The sequence below is a fragment of the Oryzias latipes genome, chromosome 19 (genome assembly GCF_053564925.1).
Source record: "Oryzias latipes strain Hd-rR chromosome 19, Olatipes_Hd-rR_3.1".
Taxonomy (NCBI): domain Eukaryota; kingdom Metazoa; phylum Chordata; class Actinopteri; order Beloniformes; family Adrianichthyidae; genus Oryzias; species Oryzias latipes.
The window spans coordinates 15,263,084-15,283,525 of record NC_136255.1 but is presented as its reverse complement, the minus strand read 5'-3'; the positions used below and the strand labels follow the sequence as shown (position 1 = coordinate 15,283,525).

The 20,442-nt window shown below is 39.0% G+C and overlaps 2 protein-coding genes across 3 annotated transcripts in view; one reads left to right on the top strand and one right to left on the bottom strand.

The window, feature by feature from the left end:
- Positions 1–654: 654 nt before the first annotated feature.
- Positions 655–15,966, bottom strand: LOC101156126 (thrombospondin-2). 2 transcript variants are annotated; one of them, XM_011488272.4, is made up of 21 exons: positions 15,715–15,966; positions 15,527–15,592; positions 15,297–15,427; positions 13,997–14,188; positions 11,323–11,416; positions 11,064–11,228; positions 10,685–10,861; positions 10,436–10,609; positions 10,071–10,201; positions 9,078–9,212; positions 8,756–8,974; positions 8,563–8,670; positions 8,316–8,475; positions 5,368–5,486; positions 5,033–5,267; positions 4,354–4,581; positions 4,155–4,285; positions 3,860–4,000; positions 3,631–3,728; positions 1,860–1,999; positions 655–965 (listed from the first exon to the last, which is right to left on the bottom strand). In XM_011488272.4, the coding sequence occupies exons 1-21, from the start codon at positions 15,719–15,721 to the stop codon at positions 958–960; spliced, it is 2,859 nt and encodes a 952-aa protein (XP_011486574.2). In that variant the 5' UTR covers positions 15,722–15,966; the 3' UTR covers positions 655–957. The 2 variants fall into 2 exon arrangements, with proteins under 2 accessions (XP_011486574.2, XP_011486577.2); XM_011488275.4 differs by having other exon boundaries at positions 15,732–15,966.
- Positions 15,967–20,045: 4,079 nt separating this feature from the next.
- psme4b (proteasome activator subunit 4b) overlaps positions 20,046–20,442 on the top strand; it is a 38,391-nt gene continuing 37,994 nt past the window's right edge. Inside the window, exon 1 of the mRNA XM_004080451.5 lies at positions 20,046–20,410. Within this exon, the coding sequence (XP_004080499.3) occupies positions 20,127–20,410 (284 nt within the window). The 5' untranslated portion in view covers positions 20,046–20,126. The remainder of the gene's footprint in view (positions 20,411–20,442) is intronic.

The following is a 20,442-nucleotide window of genomic DNA, read 5'->3' as shown; positions in this document are numbered from 1 at the left end:
ACTTCTTCATTCCACCTCCAACCATTCTCTTTTGCTTTCCTCATTCCAGATCACACATCTAATAACTTCTTCCCAGTCTTCTTTAGCTGTAGCTGTCCAGTCTTCTTGAAAAAGCTGCTAATTTCCCAAACCCAGTTTCAACTCCTCCCCTAACGGCCACACAGCACTCGTCCTTTTTAAACTTCCACCACTTGGTCCTCCTCATCTTTCTCACCATGCAAGTCACCCTACACCAGGGGTGTCAAACTCCAGGCCTTGAGGGCAGCCTACTGCTGGTTTTCCAGAAATACTGTCTTACCTGGTGCTGATTACCTGGATCAGGTGTGTTAACCCAAAAAGGAACTTCAATGGCAGGTCAATTGGAAAACATGTTGGATACCAGGCCTCGTGGCCTGGATTTTGACAACACTTCCCCACACTTCCTACTCCCTATCATTATCACTGACAGATTTTGCTTCTACCACCAGATGGCGCCAGAGACAACATGTTTTGCGATCTTTTCTGCTTTTGCGTCACTTGACAAAAAAAAGGGGCAGCAACAAAAGATGTATGGGTGTGAACAAAAGATGTATGGGTGTGTAGAGTTGATTTAAAAAAGCGTATTTTTTATCAATATGTTACTATCCTTTAATTATACAGCTTACCTCATTATCATTTTTCATCCATCTCTCTCATTTATTGCAATAAATAATTATTTACAGCCATTATAAAGGTGCAAATGAAAAGCGTGCTAGAGGAGTAATATACAGCAAATGAGACAGCCCAGAATCAATACTCTTACATAAAAAGCAGACAGATAGATAGATGATGGTCACTCATTAATAGACTTGGCTGGATGAAGGCCCAGATTTTTGCTGCATCCTCTCTTGTCTTTCTCTCTCATTGTTATGAATATTTTCTGAATTCAGTGTGGATCTCTGGAATCTTGTTGTGGAATATCTTGAAGATGAAAACTGTTCAATTGTCTGAAAAAAAAAAAAAACCAAATAGCTCATTGGTAACACAAGAGTGCCATTAGTGGAGGTATGTAGCTTCTGTATCGTAAAAGTATGATCAAATAAATCCATTTAATGCTTCACATTTTAATGCCAAAATCCCAAAGAGGAATGTTACTTTTTATTCTAACCACTTCATGATTTTTTAAGAGTCTATGGTATCACAGATTTATTCACACATGCATTGACTGCTCCCTGAAAAGAAATAATGAAACAACCCACACTTTACACAGCCTGAGCAGTGTGACATTAATTTGGTTTGCTGGGTACATCACTTCCATTGCTCTTGAACAGGGAAAGTCTGGACTTATTAGATTAGTTTTCTCTTCCTCCCCAGCAAATTGGAGCTTTTGTTTCATAGTCCACAACAAAAGGAGGATTTTTAAGGACATCTTTTTAATCCCAATACTCTAAACTTTCTAATCATTGTGCAAGAATAAAGCACTGATGCTTAACTAAGTTGGGGTGTTTCTTAATCTACTATTATTTAGATGAACTGCTGTCTTTTTTTCAGAATAAACAGACCCCACTTGACCAAATGAAACATAGGAAATTGTGCTAAGTTTCCAATGTGAAACATTTAGCTCTAAACAAAACACACAGTTGTTCATTTGATTTTTTTGGGGGGTCAGAGATTTTAATTGGATAAAGATCAAAATGGAATAGCGTTACTACAATTTAGCAAAAAAAAAAATGAGAAAAATAGATTCAAAAGGTTTTTGGAACAAATACAAAACATACATCCAACTCAATAACTAACAAAACCAATTCTTATGTCATCCTCTATCTTCAAAATCAGTTTCTAAGGTTATTTTTCATCCCTAATGAATCAGATGGATTGAAGGTTGTAATGGAAGATCTTACCTCTGCATTCGTATCTGAGGTCTGAGAAGAGGACATGCTCCTGAGAGAAGACGAACAATCCCAGCCTGCCTCCTGCCAAAGTGTGGTCATACACTGCCCCTGAGTCGGACAGAATCTCTCTGCCCTCATAAACCACCACCCTGCCGGGCAGCACAATCAAAAAAAAAAAAACACGTCATCATGTGACACTATACCAATGATTTGAAAACATATATTTTGGTTTTATTGTTACGAGCTAGGAGTCATTTTTTATGGTTGCGTATGTAAGAAACATGAGTTTGGGCAACAAACAGCAAAGATGAAATCCAGGTTGGATTTCATCTCTCCTATCACCCTCCGATCCCCTCCCCCCTCTAACATCCTTCTTTCTTCTTCCTTTCTTTTCTTTTCCGTCCGGTCCAGCAAAAAACTGTTACACATATAATGAATATAAATAAAGTTTAGTCTAAATTACAAAAGGGGTTTATTCAAATATACATCTGGTGTGTCAGAAGATGCATAACCCCACGTTGTAAAAGTAAAATATGTCCAACACAAGAGGCCTTCACCTCTCATCTGTTTCCTCAGCTGTTGGACAGGACAAGTTTAAAAAAAAATGTTTTGCATGATGAACTCCACCATTTGATAGCAAATATAGTCATCTCAGAGAATGGTTAACAGTATGTACTTGTATAGCACTTTGCTATCTTCTCAGAGGGTCCTAAGCCCTTTACAGTAATAGGCCCATTCACCCATGCACTTACACATTCACACACTGAGGGCAATTCCGCAACCGAAACTGGTACCAACCAACAGGAGCAATGTGGGATTCAACGTCTTGCCAAAGGCCACTTCAACTACAACCAAATCTGTGATTTTTCTAACTGAGGTTAATCATTTTACTTCTTCGCCACAGAGGTGAAGGAGTTTATTCCGCAGAGATTTAGGATAATGTCCTCAAACCATCACACCACTCCTCGAAAAGATCTAACACTACTGATGCAAAATAGCACAGTTGACTAAGTTTGAACTCAACGCTGAACAAGTCCTCCTTCTTACTTGTTTGGGTTCTGGTGCATGAGTTACACCCACCAGCACATACATATGGAATTTAATCTTCATGTCTGAAATCACACAGAGTCTCACATTAAATAGCACTGCCACTTCCAAAGAACATCAACTTTTGGCTTACATTTTGGCTTTGTTGCACAATTCTTATCCACATCAACCACATGTAGCACAGTAATTTTTGGAGCTGACTGTTGAAGGAGTTCAGAACAAGAGCAAAGAAACCTGTTGGACACTGGCAGAGGACATTTTCTTCATTGCCACCGCTAACACTGCTTATTCCACAAATGTATGTTTTCTTAAAAACTGGGGAATAAAATGAAAAAGCACTTTACAATTAAATAAAGTCTTTTAACAAAGAAGTAATGTTGAAGGTAATTTGTTTTAATTGTGTTTAGAAATTACTTGTGTAGATATGAAAAACATTGTAACATCACACCAAAAATATCAGTAAAAGTCCTTTTCAAGTACACTTCTTGAGAGTACACCCTTGTGATCATTTGTAAGTACACTAATGCTTTCTCACTCAACATTATGACCATTGATTATATCTTCAAAGGAACACAATTTTTTACATCTCTTTTTGGAGCTTTATTTTGTGTGTCTTTGTATCAAGCTGATAATCTTTTGAGGTAACTGGTTGGGTTTTTGTCATTTGACGGTAAAAAAAATCCACATAGGTTTGGCTTAGTTCTTACTTTTTTCAGTTCTGTCATATAGCTACCTGATAAAGCCAGTCTTTGGTCTGTGTATTAGATGCATCCGGTACGCTGTGAAGTCCTTCCAGCCAATTTTGTTAGGGTCATGCCACAGTGTTCTGACCTGAAAATGATGGAAAAACTTTTTCTGAAGCCACAACCAACTGATGACACTTTCAAGGTTAATGTTTTAATTATGGAATTTCTTGCAATTAGGAATAAAGTTGATCAGACAGTAAGATGAAATGTTATAACCTGTTTTCTGGTGTTTCCAGTGTGCCAAAGAGCATTGCGTAGAAACTCTCCTGGTCCTGTGTTGGAATTCACGAGTTTGATGGAGAGTCCGGCCGTGGCAAAAGCTTTAGATGGTCTTTTTTCCCAGTAAGCTTGGGACACCTGTCCCCCACAAAGACAAAAACTCACAGGATTAATAATATAACATCATCTAAAACTCAAACTTTAAGGCTAATGTGAGATAACTGTAATGTTATGGCACAAATGGCACAGTTCAAGTAAAACATTAAAAGATTGGTCTGAGGATTGTTTGTACCTGTTTCCACATCACAACATAAAAGCGCCGACTAGACTGGTATGCAAACACGATTCCCGCATAGTCGTCATCTCGGTTGGTGTTGACATAAAATGTGACACTGAAGTCTACGGCGCTGAATTTGTCAAATCCTGTTCAAACAAAACGTAATCATTTTTCTTTATCAGCCAGCTAACTAATAAAAAAAAAATCGTCTTACCTATAGCTACCCCAGGGTCTGAGTTGGCCTTTTGCAGCAGTTCAGTTCCCTGACTGCGGATAATCCAGAGGGGGTCGGACTGTGTGGTTCCTTTGGGGTCCAACAAAACGCCCTGAAACTTCCTGAAGTCTGTGGAAGTGATCTCCTGGTTTTGTGGACAAGGGTCCAGAGCGTCTGGTATGGTGTCATTATCAAAGTCATCGAAGCATGCGTCTCCACTACCATCACCTGAGAGACAGGAGAATATGGGTCAATATTGGACAAGCTCTGACTGGAAGATCACAGGCTCAGTTCCCACCTTGCCAGGCCATGTGTCAAGGTGTCCTTAGGCAAGACACGGAACCCTACATTGTTCCTGGTGGTTACAGGTTGGGGCACAAATCAGTGTGTAAATGTGTGTGTGCATGGGTGAATAGGACTGTGACTGTAAAGCACTTTGGGCCTTCAAGGAACGCAGCAAAGTGCTATAGAAGTGTTTGCCATTTGCAATTTAGAGATCAAACAACCTCTTAATCATGATTGTAAGTGAATACATTGATCAGTTTTAGGTTGGACAACAATACTGATGTTGAGTGGTTCCGTTACCTGAACCTCTAGAAGGCATCAGCCTAATATTTACACGATGAAGGACAAGTAAGACAACTCATTCATGCCCATTTAAATGACAAAACACATTTACCATCAGAGTCCAACTGGTCCTTGTTGGGAACCAGCCTGCAGTTATCCCGATCATCAGGGATACCATCATTGTCATCGTCATGGTCACAAACATCTCCTTTTCCATCCTTGTCATGGTCGGCCTGGTTGCTATTGGCGATGTAGGGGCAGTTATCCAGAGAGTTTTGGTGACCATCCTCATCAACGTCCTCGTTGTTGTCGCACATATCTCCCACGAGGTCGCTGTCAGAGTCCAACTAAAAACACAGTCACTCATTGGAAAATGTACATATATGTATGCTTTATATTAAGCAGTATTGAAATGATTTTATTCTGTTTTTTTTTTCTTTTTTAAACCTGCAGTGGGTTGTTTAGAAGGGGACAGTTGTCACATTGATCTCCAACACCGTCCATGTCTGTGTCCCTCTGGTCAGTGTTGTACACAAATGGACAGTTGTCATGTTCATTCAGTACCTCTGAAAGAAACGAAACACTGCAGGTAAACAGTTTGGCTGAAAAACATAGTTAAAATTAAGAGCTTGATTAAGCTTGGTCCAACTCCTAATTTTTTAAAAACGAATTGTCTTTTTTGTATGTAGTTAATTACCTCTGTAGCAATGCTCTTAGATTGCAAAAAGGGTTTTATTTCAGTCCTTTAGGACTCATTCAGTGATTGAGGGCTCCCTCATGTCTCATTAAGTTCACATTTTTGTTTAGACACGTCTCAGGATTTCCAAGTGTGTACCCACAGAATCTCAATTGATCTTTTTGCTATTCACTCAAAAGGTAATCTACAAGAAAAGAGGTTTGCTGTTTAACAAAATTCAATGATTTGGAAACATTATGACTGAGGATTTAATTTAAATACGGAAGGTAAAAGTTGTAGCCTGAAATGCTGCCAGTTTATTGTTTGAACAAAAACAAAAAAATGTGACATATTTGTCCCGTTTTGCATCATCTCATCTCATCAAACAACCCTCTGTGAGCTTTCGGGAAGCTATGAGACCAAGCTCTGAGTCTGACAGGTAAATATTCTCCAGTTTTAGCTGATACATTTTTGGGCCTCCTTCATTGCATTTTTCCCCTTTCATTATAAAATAAATGCTTTCATGGGGTGACAGGCCTGGACCATAAGCAGGCCAGATCCAGCACCTGGTTATCTTTATTATAAAGTCTGCTAGTCCTAATATGTGCGTGACGTTGTTTTGGCAGCTAGTACGTTTTAAAAAATGGCTGCAGATGTTATGTATGATTTCAAAAACCTATTTTCCCAGAATTTTCCCAGAACTTAAACACTTGATTTATCAGACCACACGGCAAATTGCCACTTCTCCTCATTCCATCTTAAATGAGCTTGCCCAGAGAAGGCTGTAGGGTCTCTGAGGCATGTTCATGCTTTTTGTCCTTGTGTAGAAACATTTAATGTACATTTGTGATAGCAGTGCTAAAGTGTTTTCACTGCTTATGGCTTTTAGAAAGACTCCTGGTCCAGTGAATAGATTCAAGACTATTTGACAGGCAGAACTCTGTGCAGGCTAGATAATGATTCAACTACTGTCTATTTCTGTCTCGTCCTTTGAACATCAGGGTTTTTCCTGATCTTCAGAACGTGCTAGAGAAACATTGATGAGAGGTTGGCGGCAGAATATCCAAAGTACTCTGGTAGACAATGAGTTGCGTCCACTGGTTCCTCAGGCTATGTTCACACTGGGAATGTGTTGAGTGTTCAAGAACCCGCTATGTGGTTGCATTATTGCGCATTCAGCTGGACAAGCAGGGAGTATGAGGGAGAGGCTTCTTCTTCTCCTGTTTTTTTTACTGTTTTCTAGCACTTGTCCTCCAATTACAAGTGGTAGAGGCTCAGTGTGAAGAGTCAAAGCGATGCTAAACCCAAAAATCTTGCCCCAGGATTTCTCTTTCACAGCTCTATTCCGATGTAAAGACCTGGCGTGTGATCAATCAACGGGCGTTTTTTACGTAGAGCCCGAGACTGGAATTAGAAGCTTGCGTAGTGATGAGTGAAGAGTTTTGGACACGGAAGTCCAAAATGAGATTTTATTTGCCTGTACATAGAGCTTTCATTGAAAGTGGCCAGATGGACATGGTTCAACGTGTCCAGTGTGAACGTAGCTTTACTGACCGTGCACAAATGCTGCTTGCACGGTGTGAGCTGGTGATACATGAAGGCACATAAGATGCCCCCAGGATGTGTTTAGGATACACACAAACTGTGCTTTGATTGTCTAATTGCCTCAATTCTAACAGTAAGGCTGCATGCAAGGGGCATCAAGGAGCATGCACTTATCATTTGATAAGAGCTTATGGGCCCCTTGCACAGCGCACAGGGTTTGGGGGTGTTGAAAAAATGAAAAATTGAAAAATCTGTACGACGTGCCTGTTTCTCACCTACTTCACCTTTACTTACCCTTTTGTGTTGTATAAGTGTTCACTATGACATGTTGCCCACAGCATACACATAGAAATTAATGTGCATGAACACTTTGGCTTTATGGTCTCACTAAGCAGTCTACGACTTGGATATTTCCTGCGGCGTACCTGCATGCCCCATACAAGTTTTCCCATTTTTCCTCCTCAAATTAGCCCATTTCCACCCATAAGGTAGCTGTGACTAAGGCCATGAAATGAATGCCGAGAGATGCATGACAGACGCATCTAAAAAGTTATTTTAGAAGTGTACTTGAGCTTTTTTGGCTGCATTTGATGTCTCTGAACCCTGGCCTTTTAAAAAATGGACAAACAGGTGAAGCAAACAAGGTTGACAGTTGTTAGAACACATCCAGTAAAGAGGTTGTAAAGGTGAGAATTTGTTGATCTCCTGTCATTTTGTACACAACGCTCCTGCTTCTTTGCTGTTTCAAGAGCAAATATAAAATGAAAAATTGAAGTACTGGAAAAACTGTCCCTGGTGCAGTTTTTATAAATAATAAATCTAGTTGTGAAAATGCTAACATTTTCAAAACTAGGCAGCATGTTTGTGTCTGTTGTAAACATGGACCATTTTACATTGAGGCGATCACTTGTATAAAATTTTAAGTTACCATTTTCGAACAGCCTTTCACATTTTCTAAAATAAAAGAACTTCACTGAAGTAAAGAATTTTAATCATAACAATGATTTTCAACAATTAAACAAACTAGCTGCTATACACTCTACCATCAGCATTCAATATTATTTCGTTTTCATACTATTCTTTTGCTTGTGTAACAGCATTGAAGGCCATCAATTCGGAGTAAAATTTGCTTTGACAGTTTGTTTAATGTCTTTTTTTTATTTCCGTATCCTACCGTCTCCGTCTATGTCGATGCTGCAGGCGTCGCCTTCTCCATTGTCATCAGTGTCTTTTTGCAGAGTGTTGCTCTCAAAAGGACAGTTGTCACAGCTGTCTCCCACACCATCCATATCAGAGTCGAACTGCCGTGGGTTGTACATCAGTGGGCAGTTGTCCTGCATCATACAAAAATATGCTCATACACTCTTGGTGAAGTGAATATACATGTTTTCACTGTGACAAATTTAAACTTTGTACCTTACCATATCATCTATGATGTTGTCATTGTCATCATCGGGATCACAGGCATCTCCCTGTCCGTCTTTGTCTAAGTCTTCTTGCCCAGAGTTTGGCAGCTTGGGGCAGTTATCCTGCAGCCAATCATTACTCTCTTTAATGACATCAAATCAGATCACATCCTGAGACACAATTTTTTTTTTCTTTTTACCTTATTACCTTTTGACAGTGATACGTGGCATTCTGCTTACAGGTCAGTGAATAGTCGGGCCAGCCATCCAGATCAGAGTCCTCTCCGCAAAGAAAGCCATCGCCAGCAAACCCGACAGCACATACGCACTTGTACAGGACCTCAGACGCTAGGCCAAGGTATACACACTCAGCATACTTGTGGCAGGAGTGTGTGTTATCTTTGCAAGGGTTGTATGGTTCACACACCTACAACCAGAACACCGCTTACTGAATCCAAAACCTTCAATTATTCCTGGGTTTCAGAAAAATAACATGCGTAAAATATTTATTTGATGAAGAAAACACCCACCTGCCTGGTATTCAGGGCTTGTTGCAGCCCAATGCCGAACGGCTGAGTGCCTTTGAATCGAGGAGGACAGGGCAGGCAGTAAAACCCAGGGTCTGTGTTTATGCACTTTGTTACACACACACTCTCCACTTCACACTAAGGACATAACAGACAGGATAATAAAGTCATTTTCGCTTGAAGACTGCAAAAGAAAAAAAAATGCGCTAAATGTGCATTCTTGACAAGCAGGGAGGGGCTTCTTCTTTTTATTTTGCTACTGTTTACTAGCGCATGTCCTCCACCTACATTTGGAAGAGGCTCGATGTAAAATGTCGAAGTGGTGCAAATCTTGCTCCAGGCTTTTTCTTTCACAGCTCTATTCCGATATAAAGACCTATTTTCATAGAATTCTGGTCGGGCACAAATCAAAATGATTAATTTCTCCTCCATGATCAATTTTCAAATGGTTGGCGCTTCCGTGGATTAAAAGGGACGCCATCCATACGCAACTCCCAATTTAAGTTCCCAACTGGTTAAAGTTTCAACCTGGTTTAACTTGCATCGTCTCTTTAATGGCCACGCATTTTGTACATAGAGTCTAATAACAGTGGTGGAATCTACACGTGAAGAGTTTTAAATGCAGAAGCCCAAAATGCAGGTTTACATTGACTTTTCATCAGAAGTGGCTGCTTGAATGTGCATTGCTGAGGGCGATGTGAGCTTGATGCTTTTAATCTTAAAAGAAATGTAAAAATATACAGGACTTTTTCTAAGGTTTTTGGTGAAAGGAAGGTATGAGTAAAAGTTTGGGTCAAAAAAACAGCTGACCACAAATGTTTTTGATCCAATAAATCTAAAAATTGTGGATCTAAATGGCAAACAGCCAATTGTGAAAGCAGATTAGAATTAAATTCATTTAAAATATATATCTTTAAAATTTATTTTGGATTATTCGTGTCCAAAATTCTGTGTGACTTTATTTATGCAGTCTGATTATTATTCTGTCATTTTCACCTCATTCTCATCTTCACAGTGAGTGCCATTCCCTTTCAAACCCAGTGGACAATGTCCACATTCCCAAGATCCGTCCCTTGTTGACGTGCATTCCACACCAGGAAAACAGGGATTTGACATCAAGCACAAATCTGAAACATATGGACATTTGAAAAGTTAAATCAGAGAAATTTGCTGTGACCATAACACAAAAACAAAGGATAGGGTCACCAGCATTGTAATAATTAAAAAAGAATCACAAGCCTTTTTGGATAAGTGAGTATTATCTTCACTTCAGTAGTTTGAGCTTGTCTTGTTTGACTTTTTAAAGTGCCGTTTTTACAGTTCAGAGATAAGATGAACATGCATCCAGCAGGCTTATGCACCTATAGGACATGGTTGCTTGTTGCATGCCTCATAGTCTGCAGCCTCTCCAGCACAAGGCTTTCCACCATGCTGAGGGGCCGGGTTTAAACACTGGCGCTGTCGACTCTTAAGGCCTCCTCCACATGTCATGGAGCACTCTGACCAATGACTCCATGCTGTCCAACCTCCTGCAACTGTGCACAAACATGGACTTTACATCAAAGCTAAAGAAGAACCATGATGTGTGTTAAATGTGCTTCTGTTCTTACTTGGGCAGAGTGTGTTTTTGCAAGGTTGGGTCTCCATGGCAACACCCTTGCATGCCTTGCCACCCTTCTGAGGTGGAGGGTTGTTGCACAGTCGTACCCTCGTGATGTTGCCATCTCCGCATGTGGTTGTGCATGCAGACCAAGGAGACCAAAAACCCCAGTTCCCACCAGCACGTGCTGAAAAAGAAAGACACATAAAACAAATCTTTTTCTATTGCACATATTTAAAAAAAGCCACATTAATAAAAAAATTAGCTTTTAATGTATTATTATTATACTGTAAAAATTGCATTTTGAGTCATGGTTTGGCTTTTCTAACGACTAGAACAAGTGGAAACTCCAACATTTGTCAGAGCAGACATGCAGATGGATTTCTTACTCTTGCGGTCACACTTTGTCAGTGTGCAGCTGCGAGTTTGGAGCGAGGGGCCAGAGCAAGAAGGCATGATGCTGTTGCAGGACCGGCCACGTTGCTGCCCTCCACGCCCGCAGGTCGTTGAGCAGTGCGTCCATTCGGACCACGGAGACCATCCATCTTTATTGTCTTTGTGCACAAACATAAAGAAATGAAAGATAAGTTTAAATTTATTAGTTTTGGGGATTCCAAATACATATTTCTGACAGAGAATCTTACTCACCAGGACAAACAGGACAACATTTTCCATCAATAAAAGATGGATTGATGCAAGAGACGGGGGGACATGACACCTGCTGACAGACCACTTTCCCATCCTGGATGAGACAGAACAGCAGTGATAAATTTACATTTTTGCCAAACATAATGTCATCTGATCCAGATGTTTTGTCTACAGTCAGAGAAATGATATGCTTTCAGGAATAAGTCTGGCTCCCTAACACATTCTTGACAAAACTAATGATGTTTCTTAAAGAGAAACAGACAGGGAGGAACTTGAGGCAAAAGTATGATGTAGAAAAACATTCTAGAATTAAATGAAACCATATTGGTTGCACACACAACACCATACAACGTTTAGAGTCAAGTTAAAGAAATAATTTCATTTTTAAAAAAGGTCTACATTTATTTTTAGAGAAGGAAATATCCTACAAAAATCCATTACATTATATAAATGCAAATCTGTAACTTTGTTAAAGAGAAAAATTGCAAATTATAATTTAAATTGTTTGTTGTTAATTTTAGAAAAAAAATGGTATTATACACTTATGTCTTCCTCTACATTGTAAGTCCTTGTAAATTTGTTCATTGAGTCACAGATGTACCACTCTCTCATGTTCTTCTTGGCTTTATAATCATGCAAAGGGATTTTTTGTTATGCAGAAGTGGAAAGATGATTCTACAGTGTGGCACTACCCAAAATAATTGTTTGCTAAAGCATTGAGACCGGCCTTTTTCTGGAAGTCAGAACCAGGCCAAAGCCCTGGGAAAAAGATCCATGCGATTATCTGTCTTCCATCATACTTCACAGTTGCCACAGTGCAGTCAGCAATAATGTGATTCATCTCTCAACAGAACACATTTCCACTGCGCCATAGTCCAGTCGAGTTCGGATTTGGCGCTTGACATCACACTTGCTGGTGTGAGGTTTGCACGCAGCTGGTCAGCCATGGAAACACATTTCCAAAAATAAAAAACTCGATCCTTACAGGTTTTGTTTTTCCATGAATGCCTGAGGGGATTTGGAAACCTAAAGTCATGGAATCAACACTTTAAAAGTTACTTTTTTGTCTCCATCTTCCTTCTCTCTGTGGCTTTAGGATCTTCTGCTTCATGGAAAAATAGCAGATTTTCTCCACCTCTGTTCAGTAATGCGAAAGCTGGGAGTTACACACTTAAAACAATAAATCGTACTTATTCACCTGATTTTAATTAAAAACCAGAGCATATCGTGTTGCTATTTTCTCAAAGAAATGGACCGTAACAGCGTGAGAAGATTCTGTGAGGTTGTCAGGGTGTTATACGTCCAAACATTTGTGACTTTCTGTGGAACTGCTTGAGAAATCGTCGTGCCACTGTGATTAATGCAACCACAAATCACCTGGAAGTCCATTGGAAAACCAATGTCACCCAAAGCTCAGATTTGCAGAGTAACCTTAAAGAACATGAAGAAGCAATAAATCAACTCATCACCAGTATTTTTTTTCTTCGGGAAAATCCTCCCAGATGGACAGATAGAAATAAAAACCTTCAATGCATCTTTAGAGAAAGATGCTGAACAACAATTATTTTTACTGCACCAGTCTATTAAATAATTTTGGATGTGCACTCCAAGAAAAATTCATCTTAAGGCTTGTTTTTCAAATCTGCCACATGAATTACCATTCAACATACTGAGATGAATTATTGTACCAGCAGAAAATCCATGCATGGGGAGAACATGCAAACTCAAGACAGAAGAGTTCCAGCTGGGATTCCAACCAAGACCTTTTCACTGCTGGGTGTGAGCGCTAGCCACTGCACCACTGTGCAACCCTCATGATCTACTCAACACTAATCTATACTCAGATTTACACTTCCAAGTATTCCCAAAATAAATTTTGCATGATTTTGTTATCTTTTTACTAATTTTTCACACATTTTCATTTGTTAGTACGTTTGTAACACATCTACTTCTGTAACCATCATGCAATTAATGAAATCACAAAAAAATTCCATCCAGTTCCAATTGTTCTTTTGTTGAAGAAAGAGTTTATATTTTTCAGCAAATTAATGTTCTGTTTCATGGCCATGCTGTATAAAATGAAAACTTCTTTCTTCCTCTTTTGGCTTCTCCCATCAGGGGTCGCCACAGCGAACAAGTCGCATGGTATATTTGGCAATGTTTTACGCCGGATGCCCTTCCTGACGCAACCTTCTCAAACCGGGCTTGGAACCGGCACAAAGGTAGAGAAGGGAACAGGGAGCAGCCCGGAGTCGAACCCTGGTTTCACGGATGGAAGGCGCCGCAAACCAGCACGAGCTAAACCAGCTCCATATAAAATGAAAACTGTTTGCATAAAAAAAATACATTTATTATTGTGTAAATACAGTAGATATTGTATGTCTATCGCTTCCAAAACATAGAATTTACCAGCAAATTGGTGTGCATTTGTCTTTCAATGTTGTGCAAGCTCAATAATTGTTAAAACAATTTTTCTTTATTACAAAGACTTTTAACTTGTCTTAAAGTATTTTTTTTTCTTAATGCAAAACAAAATGTGTAAAAGTGACACGTCATAAATATGGATCAGAGCTGAGGCAGATGAGCTGATTTGAGCAGCTGATCCTCTATAGAGAAAATCTTTGCTTGGTGTCTGAGTCGGAATGTCACGGCATGATATTTGTTCAACACTGACCTGGCAAGCACAGGAGGTGCAGCTGTCAACCTCCCACTCCTCCCCTGCTTCGTACACCCGTCCGTCCTGCACACACCACACCTCCCCATCTCTGTCTTTGTCAATGTCATTGTTGTGTCCGGCTCCATCGCCTCTGCTGTTGTTGTTGCTCAGCTCGGCCAGAGTTATCCTCATCTCCTCATTTTCTCTTGACTGACACAAAAAAATAAACAAGACATTTTAAAAGCGTTTCTGTTTAACTGTGTCTTATTTACACTAAAGCAAGTCCAGCTACTCTGGCCAAGAACTATAGTGCAACGCCAAGCAGACAAGCCTTCATATTTTTTCTTATTTTTTCCACTTCATCAAACGAAGCTTACTACTAAAAGAAACTCAAGGTTATAAAAAGATTGTACGGTACTTATTTTTACTTCAAGTAATGGAGTTTAACTCACAAATTCCCATATTTTGGAAGACAAATTTTGGTTTTAAAAATTGTGCAAAAACCTTTTGGCGTCACAAGTTATTTATGTTTGTGTTGTTTTTGGATTCAAACCCTCACAGAAAAACTGTAGGATGAATCTACAAAAACAAATTTCAATTTTAATAATAACTGACCATAATAATTCAACATTTTTCTGTTTCATAAATATTTTTTTCTTTCACATTTTTTTCTTTAAACAAAAAACAAGTTTATGATGAAAAAAGTTAAAGATTCCTTCTCTGAGCTGTAACCCTATAATTCAAGAGATTTGATTTTCTATCTACCAGTAAAGATGTTTGTCTAAGTGCCAGTTATCACGTCCTTAAGGACAAAATTATGCAACTGTTTTGCAGCTGCAGAATCCTATTTTTCAGTTGCTTATTTACAATAAAATATCAAACCCATTCTAATTGGATCCAAATTGTTCTAGCAGTTTCAATGGATTATTGTTTCTTTTTTTTTTAACTTTTTTTCATTTTTTTACAAAACACTACTAAATGCTTTTGAGACTTTGCTGAAGGATTTTTTTTAAACCACATATAGACTATGCTGTGTCCTCTGTTTTAATTGAAAATCACCGAAAAAATACATATTTATCCTTTTTTCAGGAAAATGCAACAAGTCTGAAATGAATCCATACTTCACACAAAAAGAGATTACACTGCTACACACACACAAATTATCTCTGAATCTCAACTATATATCAAAGTTTCAGTCAAAGCAAATAATGCCTTTTAAATGAGTTGAGTATAAAGTGACCAATTTGTACTTTTACTCAGATAAACTCTCCAAGATGTTTGAAAATGTGTTCCCCTTTAGTGAGTTTGTGCGTCTTACGACTCTCTCCAGATCTTCAATGAGGTTGCTAGTCACTATACGCAGACCGTGGATCTCAGTGATCAAATCCACTAACTCATCACAAGGATGACGACACATTTCCGATGAAATGTTGCTGACCTTTGCTCCACCTGTGAATGAGGCACAAGACGGGATGCTGTACATTTAGGGGTGTATGTCTATATCACTGCGCCCCCCAGAGTGCAAGAACAAACACACATGTGTGGTACCTGCACACACAGCTGCTGCACAGAGGGAACACAACAGCCAGGGCAAATCCCTCAGAGGCCACATTCCTGTTCACACATGAATCAAATTTGTAAGAATCATAAATAACCACAGTATATATCACAAACAGCAAGCAGCTCTTTTGCCTTACAGAGAAGATTAAAAAAATGAGGATAAAAAAGGAATTAACCTTGCATCCCTGCTTACTTGGTGTTGATCTGCCTTTCTTTGCGATTAGAAATCACAGCTGGTAGGCTCGTCCTTCTCTCAGCTCCACAGGGGTTAAACTGGAATGTCTTTCTCCTTCTCTCCTCTCCTTGCTTCCTTGTCTCCTCTTCTTGTCACCTTCAGACCAAAGAGAAGTTGATAACTTGAAGCATTCAAATTGAATTGGAGACCTGCGTCTGGATCCTGGATGTAGAACATTAAGACAGCTCTGTTTGTTCTGTAGAAAATCTCTGCGGTTATGTATTTGTTTGAGTGAGTGTGTGTGTCTGTGTGTGTGTGCATGAGGCTGGAGCAGGGGCCATATATTACCCGTGTGTCTGGCGACGAACTGCGCTGCATATCTCCCAGAAATCTCAGAGAAACCCAGCTGGATGAAGGGAGCTGTGTCTGTGTGCACGTGTTGACGTCTTGATGCTGGTCTCCCAGACACATCAGCCACACTCTGCATTCCCAAAACTGAACACACAAAGCCATGTCGTCCCTCAATGACACACACGCTTGCTGGCTACGCAGGTTTTCCAATATTTTGGGAGTGGAAAAAGTGCCATAAATCTTTTTTTTTTAAAGTAGGTTTTACGTAACATTTTTCGTGTGTGTCCCAGCAGTCTGCAGAGGATCATTTGCTAAAGATGAGCAAGCCCATAGAATTTTAAAAAATACGTCTCTGTGTTTGTTTTTTTCCCCACAGAGTCAAAAAGGCATCATCGTCCCGAATCAGATTTTCCATCTGTAGACTCCACTTTGGAATAATGAATCTCACAGATGCACAGTGCACACAAGTGTCTGCTCATACATTCACACTGGAGCAAATGTTGCACAAGTACCTTAAAACACAAAGAGCGAAAAGGAACAGATAACACATTTCTATCTGAAGGAGCTTCAGTGCAGCAGGTGTTGTCACTCCTAAGAGAAAAGCCCAAAGGGAAAATGAGCTAAGGAGATATAAAAAGAATTTGGTGAGATTACCTGGCAAATTCTGAAGTGAAACTTTTGAACTAACATAGGCACAGCATGTTCTGGATTTTTTCTTCAGGTTTCAGTTGCACACTGTGTGTATTAGAAAAAATAGAGGTTTCAAGATGGCACATCACTCAGAGTGTGAGAAAATTAAAGGGTAATTGATCCTGCAGGTGATACCTTAGTTACATGCTTTTATTGTGAAAGACTAAGACGGTTCAAAGTGATCAGGTTTTTCTGAACACATTAAAGATTGTCTTTTTTTTGTTTTTACTTTTCCCGGTTGGACATGTTTTGTACCCAAGATAATCTAGCTATTTAAAAAGTTAGTAATACAATGGCCAAATTTAGGATTTGTAGTCTATCTATTTAGACAAAGTATTTTTACTTTTTTAGATTTTATGTATTTTGAGAGGGGAAGTCAAAAGCAGCCTCTTAAAAGCAAGTAGAATTTTTTTTATTACCATACCTTTATTTATTTGACAAAAAAGTGCGACTAAAAAACAGTATTCATTTTTTGTAGGGTCATTGGGTCATGTATTTATGGAAGAATGTAATAGATTATCCATCTTTTACTTTGCCAATGTTTGTTTTGTTAAAGTTATGTGATTAAATTTGGGTCACATTTTTGATTTTGACAGGACCTATTAAAAATCCCTTTTTGCTTTTGTGTTGCACATTCGCTGCATTACTTTTGATTGCTTTCTGGCCCAGTTCTGATAGGGTTTAAACTGTTGGACAGATGGCCTTATACATGCCCCCTTGAACCCCCCAGTGAGTTCAACTTATGCAGCCCCATTGGCTGCAAAACAAGTCCATATAATTACTGACTTATATCTGACAATGATAGTAAACTATTTTCTGCTGCAAAGCTATGCTCGACCTTCTGCAAACACGCCACAGGCCACTAAGGCCAAATGACTTTTGGCTTCATCTTTCATTGGAAAGTGTTCATTATGAGTTTGTTAATAGACAACATTTGTGTTTAAATCTTTTTTTTTAATAAAAGTTTTTTTTTTTTTCCAGCTATTTGACATTGAACATGATGCATGAACCTGTGGGGTCTGAGATGCAGCACCTTTGTTTTCCATTTTGGGATTCTTTAGGCATTGCATTCTCTGACCTTGAGCTAAACTCTTTCTTAGGAAGGCTTACAACATCTTGAATGCACTCCACCTTGGGGAAAAAAATGCTTTTACAGTATAATATTTATATCCAAAATCAGAAATTCTATTACAATCCAGATTAATTCACTCCAAACATCTAAAGATATTTAGTACAGCAGCTGCTAATTCTTGTATCTTTGCAAATATAAAAAAACAAAAAAAACAAAACAAAGATGTTGCTATTTTGCCAGGTTACATTATGAGTACACACCTAAGGGACTGAAGGAGGATTGAGAAAGCAGTAGACAATCAAGCAGTTTAAGAAAAGTCGCAATGCAACAATTGCCTCATTTCTCTCAAAATAGAGAACTCAAAAGGACTATTGTACTCTAAGCCGTCTCTGTGGGCCATTGCTTTTGTCCTGCTATTGCTGCCCTGCTCTAGGCGTGTAGTCTTCAAAGAATTACATGGGCTTAAAGCAAAAGGGATTTACGTGGAATAGCGCACAGTGAGAAGAAAGAAGTTGGTGTTAAAGGTGTCCTAAAAGAATGAAGAACAGCCACAAAGACAAGACTAAATAAAGAGAGAACGCTTCCTGTTAGTGGATCTGAATAGGGATGGGTTAGTGGGTCAATGGAGTGGGAAAGGTGCAATAATCCATTTATCAGATCATCCTTATATTCTGCAGATTAGCTTGCTGCTACACACAAATAAAGAACTACTGGGATTTGTAGTCCAGACATCAACATTTCTCACGTTACTTACTCCACTGCTAAATAAAATGAGTAAAAAATTCTAACCACATTGACAGATATCTTTAAATAAGCAAATAATTTCTGCCAATGGGTTAACAAAAATTGTCTTACTGAAAATTTTATTTTAAGAAAAAAACTTGTCTCCAAAATGTGTTATTTTCTTTTGGAAAAACCTTCTTGATAAGACTATATTTCTTGCAAGACCAAAAATAATTTAATTTAATTTTTCTTAAAACAAGTTTTTTCCCCCTTAAGTCTTAGGTTTTGCAGTTTCAAATAACAGTTTGATAAGAATGCAGATCCTCTTAATCAAAGCATTTCAGAATTGTTGGCTTTTATTTTGAAATACAGTACAGCATACATACTTTACTGTCAACAAGACAGAAAACAAGACAATTTCTTGAAACAAAGATCTATTTACTTTCTTAAGATTCGGTTTTTAGTGTCAAATTGCAGTTCATAAGAATGCAGATCCAGCAATTTAAAATATATGAAACATATTTATATAATGCAATGCACGTATAAAAATATGTACATTGTCTTTAACCCCTGAAGGTTAAAGGCGGAATTTTGTGCATGAATAACCCCTTATTATTTAGACTGGGGCAAATAGACATTGAAAATATTGTAACACTTGAGTGTATGGCCGCCATCTTTACAAATGGCTGCCATCTTTACAAATGGCTGCCATCTTTACAAATGGCTGCCATCTTTACAAATGGCTGCCATCTTTACAAATGGCTGCCATCTTTACAAATGGCTGCCATCTTTACAAATGGCTGCCATCTTTACAAATGGCTGCCATCTTTACAAATGGCTGCCATCTTTACAAATGGCTGCCATCTTTACAAATGGCTGCCATTTGTGGTACATCCATGGCAAATTTGGTGCTTGTTCCACAAAATGCACAATTGGCTAAAATATGCTAGAATGCCATATTTTACTTAAATGTAAAAAACAATATGAGTATTTAGATATTACAGGTTAATAAAATATTTTGAATCTACTCCTTGATTTTTCTGAGTATTTATAGAACAGTGAAGATTATAGTTTTTAAATTTTAGATTAAAAGAATTCTAATGTATTTTAAGGAAAGTGTCAGCAATTATTTGATCATAAACCTTAAATCTTAAAATAAACAATTAGGTTAAAAGTTGAGGATGTACTGCATCACACTAAAAGATGGCAAATGAGAAATTCTAATTACACACATCCATGCAGAAGGCGACCTTTGACCCCTACTTTGTGCCCCCATTACTGTATGTTAAAATAAACTGAAATCCACGCCCATGGTCATACATGAAAGTCCAATTTTATCAAAGCTCTCCCTGCTGGTTGCTTAAATCAAAGTCTGACTTAAAAGTAAGTGTTTTTTTTTTCCCCTGCAGAACCTGCAAGGCCCCTATCTGCCATTAACCCCCTGTGGTGTGCCATTCCTAAGCGGGTGTCTGTGTGATGTGAGGCCGGAGCGGAAGCGGCTCCTTCTCCTTTACGCACGGGAGCTTTGACCAGCTCAATTAGCGTGACACACTTTCCACGGTCGGCCACAGCGGATTATGTCCTCTGACTTCAGCGGCACACTTTCCAGAAGCCACTGCGATCTACGGGAAGCTACTCTGTCCGTCCAGGTGACCAACGGGGGGGACATGACCGTGGACGGGGACATGGAGGGGTTTGTCCCCCAGAAGGAGATAGTGTATAACAGCCTGCTGCCGTACGCAGACAAACTGGACCGAGAGGCCACGGAACTTTTGTCAGAGATCAAAACCAACCTGTGCAGGGCAGTTCTCCTCAGGGAACTCTGGCCCGGGGTCGCTTTCTGGTCCAGGAAACTCTTCTCGTAAGTCCTGAACCAAATTTTAAATAAATGTA